Source organism: Xiphias gladius, chromosome 14 (genome assembly GCF_016859285.1).
Source record: "Xiphias gladius isolate SHS-SW01 ecotype Sanya breed wild chromosome 14, ASM1685928v1, whole genome shotgun sequence".
NCBI lineage: Eukaryota > Metazoa > Chordata > Actinopteri > Istiophoriformes > Xiphiidae > Xiphias > Xiphias gladius.
In genome coordinates this window covers 20,092,399-20,110,453 of record NC_053413.1, presented here as the reverse complement: position 1 = coordinate 20,110,453, position 18,055 = coordinate 20,092,399, and the positions used below count along the sequence as shown (strand labels likewise).

Below are 18,055 nucleotides of genomic sequence, written 5' to 3'. Positions count from 1 at the left end.
AATCATACAGGGACATAACCTCCGTGCGCGCGCGTGTGTGTTTGTGTCTGTTGCGTGTGTGTTTAGACAGTGGATGGCTATTGTTAAATCTTGCTGCTAGGAAACAGGAGAGTAACACTGTGGTGTAATTGTGGATATGAACACATCAGTCATGCACCCAGGCTGTATCGGAAGGAAAAGCGAGGTCACCAGTCACTGCTTGGGTGAGGAGGGGCAAGAGGATGGGTCCCGCCTCACCGTTGACCTCAGCCCCCCCCCTCTCTGTCGACCTTGTTGAAGCTCTCACACACAACGGTCAATGCTGACGGCACCATGAATCTTTTCCACTCCGAACAATGGTGGTCGTAGAAGTTCACGGAGCGTTCTTCCCAATTGTTTCCTCTCTTTGTTGGTCTGCTTCCTCCCCGAGGTTATGAATGGACACACAGGCCTGGAGTGCCGCCTCGGTAGCAGCAGACACTTTTATGAGACCAAAATACTGATGGCTGACCCGTGGAGGTCAGCAAGGCAGGAAAGAAGACAAACTTAGCTGCTTGTAATGCTGTCTGTGGGGAAATAGGAGGATATTGTTACTGAGCTTTATTATTTTGAGATGGAAGTGACCCCTGCCATGACGAAACTTTGAAGAAACTACAGCTTTAGTATATTGTCTTCACTGACTTGTGTTCATTAGTGGTATTTTTATTTTGAAAACTACGACTGTAGGTCACAATTTACCTGCCAGCTGTGTCAAGACCCTGCCTTTTGGTGTCTGTCTGACATATTGAGGCCTGGTGCAAGCTTTGTTTTAAACCTGAGCCAGTCTTGTCCTTCTTCCATCACATGAATCATTCCTACTGTTTATTTTACTATTTTTTTTGTCATGGCCCCCATTCATTCCCTATCCTTAAGATATATTATTAAACCTTGAAGCTTTAATCCGTAGCTTTTTCGTCATGGTATTTAGCCCTTCAGAGGAAGCGAGAAGTAAATGAAATTGTGTTCAAACTAAAACAAAGAGGGTAGAAAATGAAGACGTGTGGTTCTGACAGACATTACATCCTTGCTCTGCGTTAACAGCTGTTTAACTGAACGAAAGTTTCTTCGAATCCCGAGATAAGACAGACTTACTTTACCTTTCTTACAGTGTGCAAAATGCATTCACTGTAACACGTCTTCTATACTGACTGCTGTGATTTAATTACAGGACTGTGGAGCGTTAGACCAAACGTCCTCCAAACATAATAAATACTGTACATGGACATATGGCCAGCATGTTTATTACAAGATATCGGACATAGATTTTCTTATTAGATTGTCGTTTTTTGTGTCCAAAAGATGCATTACAACCCTGGCATCATGTTTGAATTCCTTTACTTTGTTTATTTGTTTCCACTGTGCAAACACTTCTGGTACAACTTTATTACATCTGGTACAGAAAATTGTAAGTAAGTAAAGCTTTATTTGTGCAGCACTTTTTCAGAACCAGGGTTACAAAGAGTTTGACGGGTACAAAGATGAAGAAAAAAATGTAGATCAATATTTCACAAAGACAAGCGAAATTGTTAAAGAATATGAATAAATCAGGGCAAAGAAAGCATCATTCAGATCTTCCTGAGCTGAGATTTAAAACACTCAGCAGAGTTGTGTTGAAGGAAAAAAAAGAAAGGAAAGGAAAGGAAAAGAAAAGAAAAGAAAGCTGCTTTGCTGAAGCTGATGTTTGTTTGAATTGGCCATGGCAAAATGTGAAATACAAACCAGCTTTATGTATAACCCAGTACTTGTGTTACGCAGTAGATTATAATGCGTGATACGACAAAAATAGCAGAAAATACTTCACTGGATCTTCTGTATATAGTCCTTATAGTCCAATTAGTAGAATTTACTTTACATTATAAATTCTGGCCTGTTCGAACTAATTTCTACTGTAAAAGTTTGCTTCTTTAATCAGACATGAAAAGAGAAGAAGGAATCGGACAAGATCAGACAAATGCATACAAGTCATAAAAATCCCTTTCTTTTCCCAGCCTCCACAGTCTACTCTCTTCATGGTTCAGTATGTCGAGCGCTATTCGACAATCCTAAATCCAGACAAACCTACACACAACACACACACACACACACACACACACACTATGAGTCCTTTCCTTTGAGCTGACTTAACTGCTCTGGCACTCCGTGTTATGGAGCTGCACCCTGCGAACCCTTGCCGTTCAGCTACTGGAGCCATTCCCATGGAATCCCAGACATTTCAGGCATTTGTTAAAGCTGGGCCGAGGCAGGCGTTTCTTCACCGCTGTACGCGCTCACACTTAACACAGCCATTCGACTTACAGCACCTCACTACTGTTTTGTTGCTGGTTTAATCAGACCCACAAGAAAATGTTTTTTATCTATTCTCACAAGTTACACACACCCTTGATCCAGATGTTTTATCAGTTGGTTTTGTCATTTTTTTCTATTAAATAAATACGTTTGTACGATTTGGGTAAATACTTTTTGTGTTGTCGTGGTGATCTATTGTACCTGTAATGATTTTTTTTTTTTCACTGTCCGCGTGTGTGTGTGCGCGCGTGTGTGTCTGCCTCAGAGTGCAAAATATCACTGTTTTCTAATATAACACCTCAATCCACAAAATGGAACTCATGGGTCAGAGCCAAACCTTAATATTTTTATTAAGTTTGTACTCACGGCTGCAAACGAATGAAGAAATGAAAAATGTCATGTAGCTGAGCCCTTGAAAATTTCAATTTTCCGGAAGGGAGTTGCTTCAGAGACTCGGATATAATTTTGGTGAGGGTTTTTTTTAAATTTTTAAAAATTTTTTTTTTGCTGTACTCCAAGGAAGGTAAAACATGCATGAAATCTGACAACTTTCCTTTTAATGATGCCACTTGAGTCAGCGTCGGCTGGGGCAGAAGACTACAAGTTTGAAAATGAAAAAATCTGTGGGTATGAACTTGGAAAGAATTGAACTTACCAGACCTCTGCAGCCCGCTCCTCATCTCTGCTTGGCTAGACGCTTGAGGCAACGTTAGCTGCTTCTAGAATAACACACTTGAATTTCCAACCAAACTATCAGAGGTCAAGTTGCATTGTGGGTAATGTAGGCACCATGTTGTGACAAGGTAGAAGATGCGTGGAAGAAAAAAAAAAAGTTATATCTGGTTCTTATGCATCGATCATGAGTCCAACAATGTAGGACTGCAATGCTCAGTCAGTGGAGTACTCATTTAAAGTTGGAGGTCTTGTCTCAGCCTTTATCAATGTTCATATATATATATATATACTCAAAAGATACATCCACTCAAAAGATACAAGTGTCATGAATAAAGACCATTTTTCATCCATGGCAGTGATACCTGTGGTTCTCTTAATGTCCTTTTAATGAATAAATTAGCTAGAATCATGTGCCCCCTGGAAGCCCTAAATCGTTTGCTACATCGAAGAAACATACATGTATACGAGATTTCTTATAAAACTGGATTGAGGGGAGCTTCCAATGTAACTCTGGTATTGCGATCACTTTCTTCCTGCTCATATTTCATATTTATTTCTGTGGACCACTGTAGTATAACTGAGATGATTAATAGCGTTGGCTAAAAATTAAAATTTTAGAAGAGACAAAAGGTGGTGTGACGCTGCGTTAATGACATAAATGCTTTTGATGTCATAACACGTAGTCACCACAGAAGTAGTCATTATTTCAGCCTGACACTGAGCCCTGGAAGGAAATGAAGATTCAAGGCCGTGGTGTGCGTCATTTGCCTGTCAAACAGGCAGTGTAATTGCCCATCAATGAGTGCACAGTGTTTATCATTTCTATTCCAGTCACGGACAAACTGGATATCCTGCCTTCAGATGACAGCGGTGGCAGGGCGACATTAAAAACAAAAAGTGCTTTCCCATGTTATTTGTGTGTTTTTGTCCTATTAACGAAGGCCGGGGCCGGTTAATGAAATTGTTTACGGCTCCTGTTGCTACCCAAGTCGTCTCCGCCGAGCCTTGCTGCTGCTGAGTCAGACTGGCTGACAAGGGGTTACCGGGAAAAATGAAACAAATAATCTCAGGTCATTAGCCACTGCTTTTTTATCAGGTCACACATGTTTAGGTCACAATATTAATCTTTTCCTTGAAGCACTTAATTTTATCTTAATTTGAATTAGATTGATCACAGGTTGTTTCTGGGTCTTTAATGTTACTCAACTGTATTTTCATGCATTTTTTTTAATATTTAGACGTCATTGTATTCATTTTCAGCCCTGACTGATATCTGCCATTGGTTTTTCTATGTATTTCAACAAAATGAGTCCAAAAGTGACACGTTTTCATGCTGACTTTTTTTGCTTTAGAAAAAAGAAAAAGAAAAAAGAAGTGACACGGCTCAGACAGGGTGAATCTCAGCTCCTGTTAATCTGTCTTTCCTTTTTAAGGGCTGCAACTACTATTTTTAATAATGTGTTGGTTATTTCTCTCGATTAGTCAATTAAATATAATTAAATATATGTCCAAAATGAATAATTTCGTAGAACCCAAGTTGACATCTTCAAATTACTTGTTTTATCCAACCAACGGTCCAAAGCCCTAAGGTACTTTTCGTTGACATCATTGATATAGGGCTGCAACTAACAATTTCCCAGAGCCAAAAGTAATATATTTAATGTCTTGTTTAGTCTGCCCAACAAGTCCAAAACCCAAAGATATTTGGTTTAACATTAGTACTCATATAATACAAAGAAAAGCAGCAAATACTCACAATTGAGAAGCTGCAACAAGCAAATGTTAAGCATTTTTGATTGGAAAATGATTAAAACGATTAATCATTTATTAAAATGGTTGCAGGTAAATTTTCTGTCAGTCCACTTATTGATTAATCAACTAATCATTTGAGATACTCGTGATTTTTAAAAACATCAAAAAAGAACAAACCTTCACATTTGAGATGCTTGAAACAGACAGTATTTGATTTTTTTGTTTGATAAATGACTTAATTGATTGATCAATCAAAATATTAAGTTTTTGTTAGTCAACCAATCGTTTCAGGTCTGCTTCGTCATCAGCTGTTTTCATCTCTTAATAAATTCTAATCCTTTATGTCTGCAGGCCTTCCAAACAATCGGGCAGCTTTTCTGTCATCATTTGCACAATTTGATTCAAAGGTTAATCTGGATTGTCTTTAGTCAACAAAGCCTGGGGCTGTTTGAACCACAACAGAGTAATTAATTAATCGTGTAAATAAATGTTACTGGGCGTGATCACTTATTTGCTTTCATTAAGAATTTAACATTTTATCATTTGACCGATGATCCTGTCCATACAGGACTCTTTTCAAAGTCAACATCTCGACTCAAATGTCACACGCTCAATGAATCGATTAATTGTTGACTTTATGTCCCGCCATCCGTCCATCTTCATTTGTCGCCATCTCATTCTTATTAAAGGTATAGAGGGAGCTGCAGTAGGTAGATGTGTTGAAATAGAATTAGGGACTACTACTAATGCTAAGGGCACTTTAAGGGATTTTGATTCTGATAGATAAGTATAAATGTTAAAGATGGTATAGACTGATGTTTATTTATTTTTATGTTTATATTTAAATTGGAATAAGGAAAAAAGGCGCAGATATCTGGCTCATATTTGCGTCCATTGGTTTTAGGACATTTTATGTTCTTCTTGCACTATGAAATTATACCATTGAGCTTTCCAAGACAGTTTTTCTTTTCAGTCTGCCTTCTGTATATAGACGTGTAAGTTGTGGACCTGATAGTACTCAACAAACGGCTCTGAAGGCCTTCTATCATACTACAAAAATGGGAAAAAAAAGGTAAAAATGTGCTTAATATACTTCCAAAGCCATTTAACAGAAAAATACAGTGTGGAGGATTCTACCAAGCAGAATAAAGGACTTCAGAAAACCATCAGAAGTGATGGCTTACTGAATACATAAAAAAAAAAAAATGTTGTATTTAATGAAGTACAAGTTCAGTAAGTTAGTAAGTAAATTAGTTTCTTTGTCTCTTCCTTTTCTTTTTATCTTTTCTATAATTCTTGCATGACCTCATCATCCCTAAATATCTGGTCAGCTGTTGCGCTGTGCCAAGCAATGAGCGCCAAGCAATCCATGTCATATTTGAAATATATATATCAAACTTCAAAGCTCAATTTTGGAAGTTTATTCTGTACTGAAGTTGCTGCGCTGCTATTCTGTCAGTTGGTTATAAAAAGTCAGAAGTGGGGAAACATTGAAGGATCACTGTTTTCAAGAACAGATTCTTCTCTTCTGGGCCTTCAGCAAAAACTTTCTTTCATAAGAAACTAAATACTACCCTTGTCATGGCCGGGGAATTTTAATTACCAACCAGCGCACTGCCACAGTCCCGTTTGGCATTTTCTGGGGTCTAATATGATCATAACACAAAATGCTTGAATATGCTGTTGTTTCATCACTGCCTTAAAAGGAACCTGGAAAAACTCACCGCAAACTGATTTTAGGGAGGATTGTGGTTAATATAAAATACAGAGGCTCTTTATTTTAGGCAGAAATCGCTTAGTTTTAGGGTACAGTGTAGTTTGGTACTATCCTCGTTGCTTGTATGAACACATTACTATTTGCTTACTGGTGTGCGTTTTAATTTTGGTAGAAACAAAAAAGATGGGAAGCTCTTCGTACAGTTTGTGTTTTGGTTGCAGAACAGTCAAGAACAGTGGACAAGGAACTTTTGTGAACTGTGTTAGTCATTCCTTGCAAGTGATGTGGATTCTTTCTGCCTATTCGACACCCCACGTTGTCTAAGCTTGGCGTTGGCTAGCGTACTGCAAAGATCTGTTTCTTCACCTCCCTTTCCCAAGCTGGCATTACCCTGACAGGGTGTATTCATCTCCGTCACACTGGGGCCTGGAATAGTTTTGTTTTGTTGTTGTTGTCCATTTTGGGCTTTGAGGATTGAGCGTCTCGTTGTGTGGCTCTGCCCCCCTTCATCCAAGTGAAACCTCTGCTAATGAGATACTGTAAAGAGCCGGGCATTTCTGCTGCATTATTCCTACTGCCTTAGTGTGACCCTGCTGCACTTTGCACAACCCGCTTCACAAGAGAACCGACGTCCCCTGACAAGTGTGCCAGAGAAACCAGCATAATAAGGATAAAGAGTTCAGAGCCACACATTCAGCCTCAAGACTTTTTTTTTTTTTTTAAAGCAGTATCCAGTCATAAATAGAACTAAGTCCAACTGCTGACCCAGCACTTGTCCCCCAAAAACCCCATTGATTTATTGTTGTCAAGTGATTTTACTCTGCACAAATAGAAGATAAGTAGTGGAGATGCTGACAAGACCGAACTCAAGCTGAGCAGAACTAATTGACACAGACCAAAATGAGAAAAGACCTCTGCTCTCTGTGAACTGTGTTAGCTGCAGGGTGTATAAAGGTAATGATAAAGAAACTGGGCCTGTATTTAGAGATTTGCATGTTTTTAAGGAAAGAATGAAAAACTTCCCCCAAACAGCCTCCTCAGCGTCCTCCTCACTCCGGGAGATCAGAGATGGCGTGGGGTGGTCCCACGCTCAAAGGTCCTCAGGGTCTCAACCTTGAAAACATTTTTGACGAGCACACAAGAAACAAGTCTATCTCCTTTGGTGTGGCCACTCTTGTTTATCTTATAAAAGCCTCTATGATGTCTCAGTGAATAATAAAGCTAATTTAGGATCAACTACCAGCATTGATTTCGACTACGCAAATTTGGCCAAGTCAACTGCTGGCAAAGTGAACTGTACAAATCTTTTGGACAGTGAGTGGTTTGTTTTGGTGCTTCATGAAAGTGGTTGCCCGCTTGTTCTCTCAGATGGCACTCAGCGCATGTCTGAAACTTGACATCAGTCACTGAAATGGATTGACCCACATTAACCTCTGTTTTTTTCCGCTAAAAGTCTGCACCCACTGGTGCCTCTGTTACAACATAAGACAGTGTAGTGCTGCAACTAAAAATTGTTTCCATTATCAGTTATTCTGACAATTACTCATTGATTAGTCATTTAGTCTATGAAATGTCAAAAAAGTGAAAAATGGCCTTCACAAGCTCTTAAACTTTTTTTTTGTCTGACCAACAATCCAAAACCCAAAGATACAAAATCTTTGCATTTGATCAGCAACAGATATTTCACATTTTTTCTTGATTAAACAGTTGAAATTAGTTAGCGATTACCGAAATAGTTGTTAACTTTCTGTCCACTAATCCATTAATAAACTAATCATTTCGATTCGATTTAAACCAAAATAAGGCGCAATGTAGGGCTGCAACTAAGTTATTTTCATTATCTTTTTATCTGTCAATAATTTTTGTGATAATTTAATTGTTTAGCCGTTAAATTATCAAATAAAAAGTGAAAATGTCAACAAGTTCTAAGAGACAAAGATTACGTCTTCATGTCTTTTTTTTTTTTTTTTTTGGTCCAATCAACAATCCAAAAACCTAAGTTTATTAAATTTAGAAAGATATAAAACAGAAAAAAGCAGAAAAATCCTCACATTTGCATTTTTTGCTACATTGAACAACAAAAAACTGATTAAATCATCCAAATTGTGTATTAATTTTTAATATTAACTGAGCTGCCTGTTTCATCTCTAAGGCAGTGGTTTATATCTTATTATTATGGTTTTCCTGCATAGTAAGTACAGTATATACATGTAGTCATCATTTTTCACAGAATAAAAATTAAAAGGCCTGCAGCAACATTTGGTGGATCTTAATCAAAATGATATACATTTGTTTAGAAGGAAAACATTTTCACCAGACACTAGTCACTGTTCGCTATTTTTAGTTGTTCCAGGGCCGTGGCAGTCTGTAAAAACTCCTAATGAACTGTAGACATGATGAGGCATGATCCATCACCCGCGGCATGGAGCTGTCCAACACAATACTAACATAACACGGTTGTCTCAGCAGGACTCTGAACCCATCACTTCAGAAAGCAACACGTTTCTCTCAAAAAGGACTTCTGAATAAAAATTCTGAGATTTTGCTCAAGGGCTGCGTTCTTCCTTCTGTCCACCAAAGATTTATGTAGAAAAATCCTCACATTTGCATTTTTTGCTACATTGAACAACAAAAAACTGATTAAATCATCCAAATTGTGTATTAATTTTTAATATTAACCGAGCTGCCTGTTTCATCTCTAAGGCAGTGGTTTATATCTTATTATTATGGTTTTCCTGTATAGTAAGTACAGTATATACATGTAGTCATCATTTTTCACAGAATAAAAATTAAAAGGCCTGCAGCAACATTTGGTGGATCTTAATCAAAATGATATACATTTGTTTAGAAGGAAAACATTTTCACCAGACTCTAGTCACTGTTCGCTATTTTTAGTTGTTCCAGGGCCGTGGCAGTCTGTAAAAACTCCTAATGAACTGTAGACATGATGAGGCATGATCCATCACCCGCGGCATGGAGCTGTCCAACACAATACTAACATAACACGGTTGTCTCAGCAGGACTCTGAACCCATCACTTCAGAAAGCAACACGTTTCTCTCAAAAAGGACTTCTGAATAAAAATTCTGAGATTTTGCTCAAGGGCTGCGTTCTTCCTTCTGTCCACCAAAGATTTATGTGCATGAAAAAGCGGCCGACTTGTGGTAGTGAGAGGACTGAAAGAGTAGTGCAGTGCAGCTCGCTTTAGTTCAGCCCCAGCCCATTACTATGTGGCGCTGGTGTCGGTTTTTTGCATACCTCCAATTGCTGCTCCTGCTGCCGCCTAACTGGTTGAGGAGGGAGGGAAGAGAAGCGAGAGGGACGGAAAGGGTTAAACTGTGTGCCTGTCTTCCTTGGAGATGGGAGAGGCCATTTGAATGGCTAGCTCCCACAGCTAGCCAACACATTGGCTAAGGCTGAGGGTGGATCTGCTGCTGGGCCTGTGCTCCGGCATGGAGCCCTGCTGCAGGATCAGGAGTGAATAAGAGCAGACAGCAAAGCTTTTGTGTATATATGCGTGTCTGTGCATATGTGTACATACATTCATTTGAGGAAAAAGTTGAAGAGCAGCTTTTGAAAGGAACTTTGGGGGTGGAAAGAAAAATGAGATTTGGTTTTTGTTTGCAGCGTGGAAATCATCTTCAGTAGTGTTCGTAAATCCTGTTTTGGGATAGATTATTTAGACTAGCAGATTGACGCAGATAAAAGGTGGTTATATCATTTGTTTTTCTAGCACTATGCCCCCTTTAGCTTCCCCCTCTCACTGCCATTCTCACATTGCTCCTGCCCTCCCCAAACTTACACTCTTCATGTGCTTCAAAAGCTTACCTCTGTTAATTTGAGAGGACAGGGGGTCCATGTTGATTTGTGTGTTTAAGGGCTGACCTCATGATACTAATGAAGTTTTGGACACATGCTCACTGAGTCATGCTTGACAACTGATTATGGAGATTCATTGTCTCTCATAATGGGAAGTACAGTACCAGAATGTCGATTGCAGTTTCGCTTTACATGGCTAAATGTTTGTTTAGACCCATGAAAGACATACATGCTCACATATTTACGATCTGACCTGTAACCTTAGCCTAACCTCAGTGACTCATTATATCCCATGCTGCTGAATGATCTTAATCTGGCTCTTGTTGATGAGAAGCTAATCTCAGCAGGCAGGTCTGTCTGCTGTATTTACCTCTGGGAAGCCTCCATCTATCCTTGCACACTTGTCCTCACACCTACAGTGAGACAACAGCACACGCACGAACTGTGGTATGCTCACACTCTCTCACACACACATACACACACACACACACACACACAAACTTGCCAATCCTGAGAATCTTTTATGTAACACGCTTATTTACAGGCAGACACGCATGCAGACGTATGCATAAACAGCCAACCTACAGACTTGTGTCTTTGTCCTTAGTTGATCAGGTTTACGCCCCAGAAACATCACTGTATCTTTGTTTGTGTTTTTGTATGACTGTCGGGACACTGTATCTTTCCGTCAGTGTTAATTTCTTCTGCGAGCTCACAAGGAGCTTGTGTGTCCATGTTGCAAGGGACCTGTGCTTAAATTTTGTTCAGCTACTTTAGATGATTCTGGGCTTGTTTATACCCTAAGTATTGCAGCCAAGAGCTTAGCAGTGCTTCAGTGTTTATTCTGTGTCATTGTAATGATGTCGTGAGATTATTTTAATATCATGACTTGCGACACACTTTGCCGTACGTAATGTAGTATTGCAAATCTTTTTCCTATTAAGATTAAAGTGAAAAAAATCAATTACAAAAAGTCAATTTATTTTCTGTTGATTCAGCACTAATCAACCCAGACACTCTGATATGGGATTTTCCATATCCAAACAGATGTTGTGATATATACTTACCAGAAGAAGGTCTTATCATGATTATGATTTTTTTCCAATGTTTCACAGCTCTTCCGTAATAGCTCTTGCACAATATATAGTACTGTTTTGTTAGTTTATTAAATGACCTTCAAATCTACAAAGCCCCCATAAGAACAAGGACAAAACCAAGCAAAGCCCTCTTGCACAATACCATAAGCTTCAAATGGCAGGTTTCTTTCTTCACTGTCTCACTTTAACCAAGCCTTCATGCTCCTGTTTTTTGTGTTGGATTCCTGCTGGTTGTATTCATTATGCTTGTTGGCCAATGGCAGATGGTCCTCTGGGCTGCTGGCTAGTGCAGTGAGGAGGGATTTCACTCCTGCTGACAGAGAGATATAACCATACAAGATTTCTGTGGAGTTGAAGATGTAGAGATATACTGACATCGGGGACTGATTAAAATCACCTGTGTCATCTGGGGAACTGAAATGATATGTAGGTGATTGAATGGCGATAAGCTCCTGTTTCCTGTCTCTAACTTCTTGCAGCTCAAACTGGACCCTTAATACGCAACCCTTTCTCTCACCTGACTCACCTTCGTTTCATGTGATGAGTTTCCTCCCTAACCTGACCCTGTCTCCTTGTAATACCTGCAGTGTGTCCTGTTCAGTGCAAACACCGGGCCTGCACCAAGGATGACCAGTGCTGCCACGACCAGTGCCTGGGCGGCTGCCTGAAGCCCAACTCAGCCAGTCACTGCGTGGCCTGCCGCGGCCTCCAGCACGAGGGTAACTGTGTGGAGCGATGCCCCGAAAACCACTTCACCTACAAGGGCTGGCGCTGCGTGTCCTTCGCCTTTTGCCAGGATCTTCACAATAGATGCAAGCGGGAGAAGGAACGCAGCAAGAGCCCCGACTGCCACGAGTACGTAATCCACAACGGTGCCTGCATCCCTGAGTGTCCCTCCGGCTACACGACCGTCAACTCCTCCTCGTAAGTGGACACTCATGCCGGTCTGATGGGCTCCTAATGGCCTGAAGGAACAATGTTTGATCAGTGAAGCTGGCTAAATATTCTTCATGTGGACACACAAACATGTATTGTCAGAATTTATTCCAGGGCCTGTACATACTTTAGGAGATTGTCGACTTGTTGATTCTCCTACGTGTAATTTCCATAAAACGTACTGAGTGAGGGTGCTAAAAAAAAAAACGCTTTAATTTATAAATGCAATGGGCTTGCTACAGACTGATCATTAATAAAAAGATTCCCAGGTATTACACAGCAATCATTTGATTGGTGTGTTTGACCTCGAGACTCTGGTCGAAATGGGGCAAAATAAATGGTTTTAGGGCTGTGATCAGTAAAATAAAAGGTAGGATGAATAAACAGAAATACAACAAATAAAAATTAAGTTTTATCTTGAGGGGCCCTTTATTTCAGATTTTTATCTTAGAAAAGACAGTTATACACAAAGGTTGTCATTTAGCAGCCCGGCAAGAACAAATGATACACCAGTGAACATTTCGAGAACAATCACTAGAGCTGCAACAATAAGTTGATACATCCATTATTCGATTGACAGAAAATTAAGCAGCAAATTTTTGCTAATCGATTAAGTGTTTCAATAATTTTTCAAGCAATTTTTCAGCTTCTCAAATGTCTCAGATCTCAAGCTTTTCTTTGTCATATATCACAGTAAACTGAATATCGTTGTGTTTTGGACTGTTGGTTCAACAGAAAAGGGCATTTGGAGAAATTGTGAATGGCATTTTTTCACCATTGTTTTAACATTGCACAGACTAATGGATTGATCAATTGATACTGAAAATAACAATAATTACAGCCATAATAAAACAGACCCCACCACCCTTCATAGTGTTGAGAAAATAAAATAAATAACAAGCATTTAACTGAAAGAAAGAAAAACTAAAATAAACAAATGCAGTGTAAAATTAAAAACAGTCTTACATGTGGAAAAAATACTGAAATCTTGCATAGATTCCTGCCTCGGTTTTGCTCTTGTCACTGTTTTTTTTGTAGCACAGAATGACAGTGCAGGAGCTGAGGGTCAGACAGTACTCGTAAATGTGCTCATAACGCCTTTTTTTTGTGTGTGTGCGTCTGCGTGTGTGTGTGTGTGTGGATGGGGGGGGTGCAGACAGCTAGGTCAAATTGTTGCATTGCAGTAGGAAGGCCCGTCACATCTGTGTTTCTGATTTTTACTCAATATCCGTCCGCTGCATTTTTTTTGTCGCCCACTTGCTGCACAAAATTGATGGTTGTTTACCAAACGCTGGTGTCTGCATTGCAGTCTGCAAGATACAGGAAAATGTGTAAGCGTTTTTCCCCTTTTCTGTACATCTGTAACTTCCAATTTCTGCGTGTATCTTTGTAGCTGCATCCGAACAGACTTCTCTCTCTAAAGAAGGGCATTTCACTTGTGTTGACCTGCCAATGACCTTCATCGCCCTGACACCTTCGGTGGCTGTGATTGTTGATTAGTGTGGGCGTGCCTGCAAGCACAGACGCTCCAGACAGCCCCGGTCATTCTGCCCAGGCAGAGGCTGAAACCGCAGCTGTATCTTTCAAGACTTGTTGTCTTTTATTACAACACGGCTAATTGACTGGCTCGCGGTCAGACACCAGAGGAGTCGGTGAGACATTCGGGACAGACTGTCAGTTCCCCTGGGTGCTGTGCCTTGACTCCCTGTGACTGGCTGCAAAGAGATAGAGGGTCTGGCTGGCAAACGACTGCAGCAGCGTAGTCCAGGAAGTCTGTCACTGACAGCAGTGATGACAAGGAAAAGTGGTTGCGCTGCTGCTGCGACGTTTGTCCCGTCATGTGTGTTTTTTTAACCTTTAGTTATCCACAGAGGGTTTGCCAAGCACATGATTTGCATTTGGGCAGCATGCAGCTTCACATTCATGGAGTTACATACTTTACGTTTACACCTGAGAGGTTTTTTTAGTGGGGCTCTGTGAGCAGATCCAGGTCCACTAGCGCAGATAAGGGGAATTGAGAAGTAAAGAGTGCTACTGATTTTCTTTGGCTACCCAGCAGGTCAGGGTTTTACTTCAGAAGAAGAAGGCACACATATACAAATAGGTGCTGTGATACTAAAGCAACAAGAATTGAGAAGTTCTCTGATATAATAAATCAGACCTTTTGAGTTTTGCAGCTCTTCATCAGACATTAAATACATTACAAAATATTCTTTATATATTTCCTATGTTTGTCAGGTTTTTCTTTGCTGATTTAAGAGAGATCAGTTGGTTAATTGTGAGACATAACTTCTGATTTAAAAAAAGACTGAATAATATTCTGTGACATTACTTACTCAGATAACATATGTGCAGTTTACAGTTGCATTTTTTTTATAAAACTGTCCTCACTAATATAGACATGTTTTTTTTTGTTTGTTTTTTTGTTTTTTTTAAATTCAGCAGCCACAAAGTTGCACACGTAGGCAACAATAGAGTTCATGGTAATAACCAAATAAAAATATTCATTAGAATGAAGCTAAATAAAGTGAATGATAAAGTAATTGTATAACATTAATCGCATTAATTTAAATTCATCTCAGAAAGCTAACTACAGTCACCTACTGTTATATGTGAGTATAATTAAGTATTATAATATATTTTTGTATTCTTGTATAATTTCCTTTGGCCTATATTGTATTGCACATGCGTTGCTTAAGTATAAGGGGGTATTGTCTGATGTTCCAGAGTTCAAATATTCTGAATAATGCTTGAAGAAATTTAGTCAGCAGGAGTCTCTCAGATGTTTATCTGCAGATGTGATCACCTCTTGCCAGGGTTTTAAATCAGCAATCCTGCTCATCTGACCCTTCAGGCTACTATTGACCTGTGGTGAAACCAATTGCCTCATATCTCCGCCTTTTCACTCTGACTCCCTTTCTGTTCCCCTTAATGCTCATCGCTTCTCTTTGGCATCTCCCTTCCGTTGCTAGCTTTAAACTAAGCTGTGGAAATGAAAGTGCTCTGCTGATAAGCGGCGTACTCCAAGGCATTATGACTGTCTAGGCTGAAAGTGCAGATGTGGCACTGGAGAGGGGAAGAAGGTCGAGATAGATCAGGGAAGTTATGAACCTGATAAAGAAACAATGCCCATTACCTCCTTTTGTTCATAGGAAACAGACACACTTTTTCAGCTATTTTTTCTTTTGTTTAACTTCTGATCCTCTGTATCGTGAGTGGTTTGTTTTGTTGATGAAAGTTTTCATTAATCTCATTTACATGGCTACAACAAAGCATACTTCTATTTTATATTCCTCATGTATTTCTACTAGAGAGTGCAATACAAACTGTAGCACATTAGCTGCCACCAATTGCCATTATTTGGCATTCACAAAAGAAATGCCTCATGCTTTTGTAATTCCCCTGTCAACTTACTCAAGTATTGCTAAACAATGGCATTCTCATCTCATAAACCAGACAGCGGCTGCAGTACTTTAACACATATATTTCTCAGGAAAAAGACCCCCGGTAAACAGCCCATCATGGTCTAATCCTTGCCTTAATCCCTCAGTTTGAAACCGTCGAAAAAACATTCTCTGCACCACCTGTCTCTGCTAGAAGATGTCTGTTCAGGCTGCTGTGCAAAGCTGAGAAGCTCCAGAGATTGTGGTGTACTTTGGATTTCGCCTGACCAAAGTTTGCCTTTGCCGAATTACGAGTGTGGCGAGTCAGTGACAGCGCTTCAGGAAGTAGTTTAATATGGCCGGCACACAAAGGTGTGACCATATACCTGATATGCGAAGAGACTTGTTATGAAAACATTATGTAAACCAGGTTGTTTAGCTCGGTTATTGAGGTCAAAGGTTGAGATTAGTTCATTTTTAGCTCAAACAAAACAAAGGTTCAAGCTGGCACTCACGATAGCGAGCGAAATGTAATTGTCAGTGTTTATATTATGCATGCAGTGCAGCTAAGAGCTTATTTAAAGCAGCCATAATTAATATTTTCATGTAACAACAGATCACATGACTACTTGTTTGTGAAAGGCTTCGCTCTTAGTTATAATTCGTCTTCTTAGTTATAATTCTTATAAATCATCCGACTCCGCAGTTCCCCTTAAGCTCTGCAGAGCTTTTTAGCATCTTTCAGCTCGGTGCTTTGCTTTTATGGCTGACAACTTTACTGTTTCGGGTTCAGTCTCACCTCTCTCACCGCTGCTTTTGGCCACAGGCAGCTGCTTTCAGTGTAAAGCTGTGAAACCCCACAGTACTCTAGCTTCCCAGCACCAAAGAGCGGAAGAGTTAGGTACTAGCGGGTGAACATAGTGAGCATTTAGCTACTAAAGAGCCAGATATTTCCCTCGGGAGCTGGTGGAGACTGAAAACAGAACTAGAAGAGGGCAAACATGGAACCCAAATTCATCAGGTGGACACAAATATGATTCTCTGTTTGCTGGGTGTGTAAATAGACCACTGGTCACGATATCAATTTCAAATTTGATAACATGTATGTCATTTTTCATAGCATGTTTCCGCTGCCCTGAGGTGGCCAAGTTGACAGGTATTGCAGGCTTAAGGTTCTAGTATTTCTGTGATGAAGAGAATCTGAAAGAGGTTGAAAATGAGAGTAATGCATTTCACGAGAGATCTCCAAGAAGTAATTTTTGACACCGACACACATTGTTATCATTTAGACACATTTTCTTTAACAGTTTTTCTAATCAGTGTTTTTTTTTTTGTTTGTTTTTTCCTTTTGTTCTATAGCCTCAACTGCACTCCCTGTGCAGGGCTCTGTCCTAAGGTGTGTATGGGCCTGAAAACGGTGGACTCTGTCACTGCTGCCCAGGCTTTGAGAGGCTGCACTGTTCTCAATGGGAGCCTGGTCATCAACCTGCGTGGAGGAAGTGAGTATCTGTGATTTGTTTGGTTGAATCAAATTTCAGTTTAGAACAGATAGCAGCAAAGAGAGCTTCACGTTATACACAACCACGTGAGTAAGTCTACCAAAGAACAACAAGGAAATAGAATGAAATGAAATAAAGTTTTATACGGCTGTGATAAACAGGCCTTATAAGGCTGTGAGGCCCCCTAGAAAACAAGATGGTAATTCCCAAGGGGGCTATTGTGACATACTATAAATTTGAACTATTTGAATAACAAAAAAATGAATATAGATAAAACAAACAAGAAGAAAACACAGAGACAATGCAATCAAATATTGATTGATTGATTGACAGGATGGTCCCATATTTATTTTTATTTTCATTTTAACACATTGAACATGTACCTTAATACGACTTCTGTGTTTGTGGATTTTGAATCCGGCCATGACAATGTAAATAGATTTACCAAAAACAATTATTTTGTGTGAGACCGGCTAAATAGGTTAATCATATTATTTAGCTGTTGCATATAAAAGCAGACTGTGATTTAAAAGAAACTAGATATACCCAAAGTTGAAAACACAGACTGTAGCTGTCTGGGAGCTTTGCTATCAAGCATGCTGGAGTTTCAGAAGTCACATTACAGGCTTGTGTCTTTCGGTTTTCTGTAGACAACATAGCAGCTGAACTGGAGGCCAGCTTGGGCCAGCTGGAGGAGATCACTGGCTACCTGACAGTGCGACGTTCCTACGCCCTTGTGTCCCTCTCGTTTTTCCGCAAACTCCATGTTATTCGTGGAGAGGAACAGGAAATCGGGTGAGACTCTGTCTTCTGATCCCATCTCATCCTCGCCATTTCAGAGCCTCCTCCTGTAATTATGAGTTAAAAGCAGAAG

The 18,055-nt window shown here is 39.8% G+C and overlaps 1 protein-coding gene across 1 annotated transcript in view; it reads left to right on the top strand.

Moving 5' to 3' along the window:
• Positions 1-18,055, top strand: part of insra (insulin receptor a) — a 55,453-nt gene that overhangs the window by 16,083 nt on the left and 21,315 nt on the right. The window contains exons 3-5 of the mRNA XM_040142956.1: positions 11,951-12,287; positions 17,042-17,181; positions 17,832-17,976. Coding sequence (XP_039998890.1) covers positions 11,951-12,287; positions 17,042-17,181; positions 17,832-17,976 — 622 coding nt within the window. The remainder of the gene's footprint in view (positions 1-11,950; positions 12,288-17,041; positions 17,182-17,831; positions 17,977-18,055) is intronic.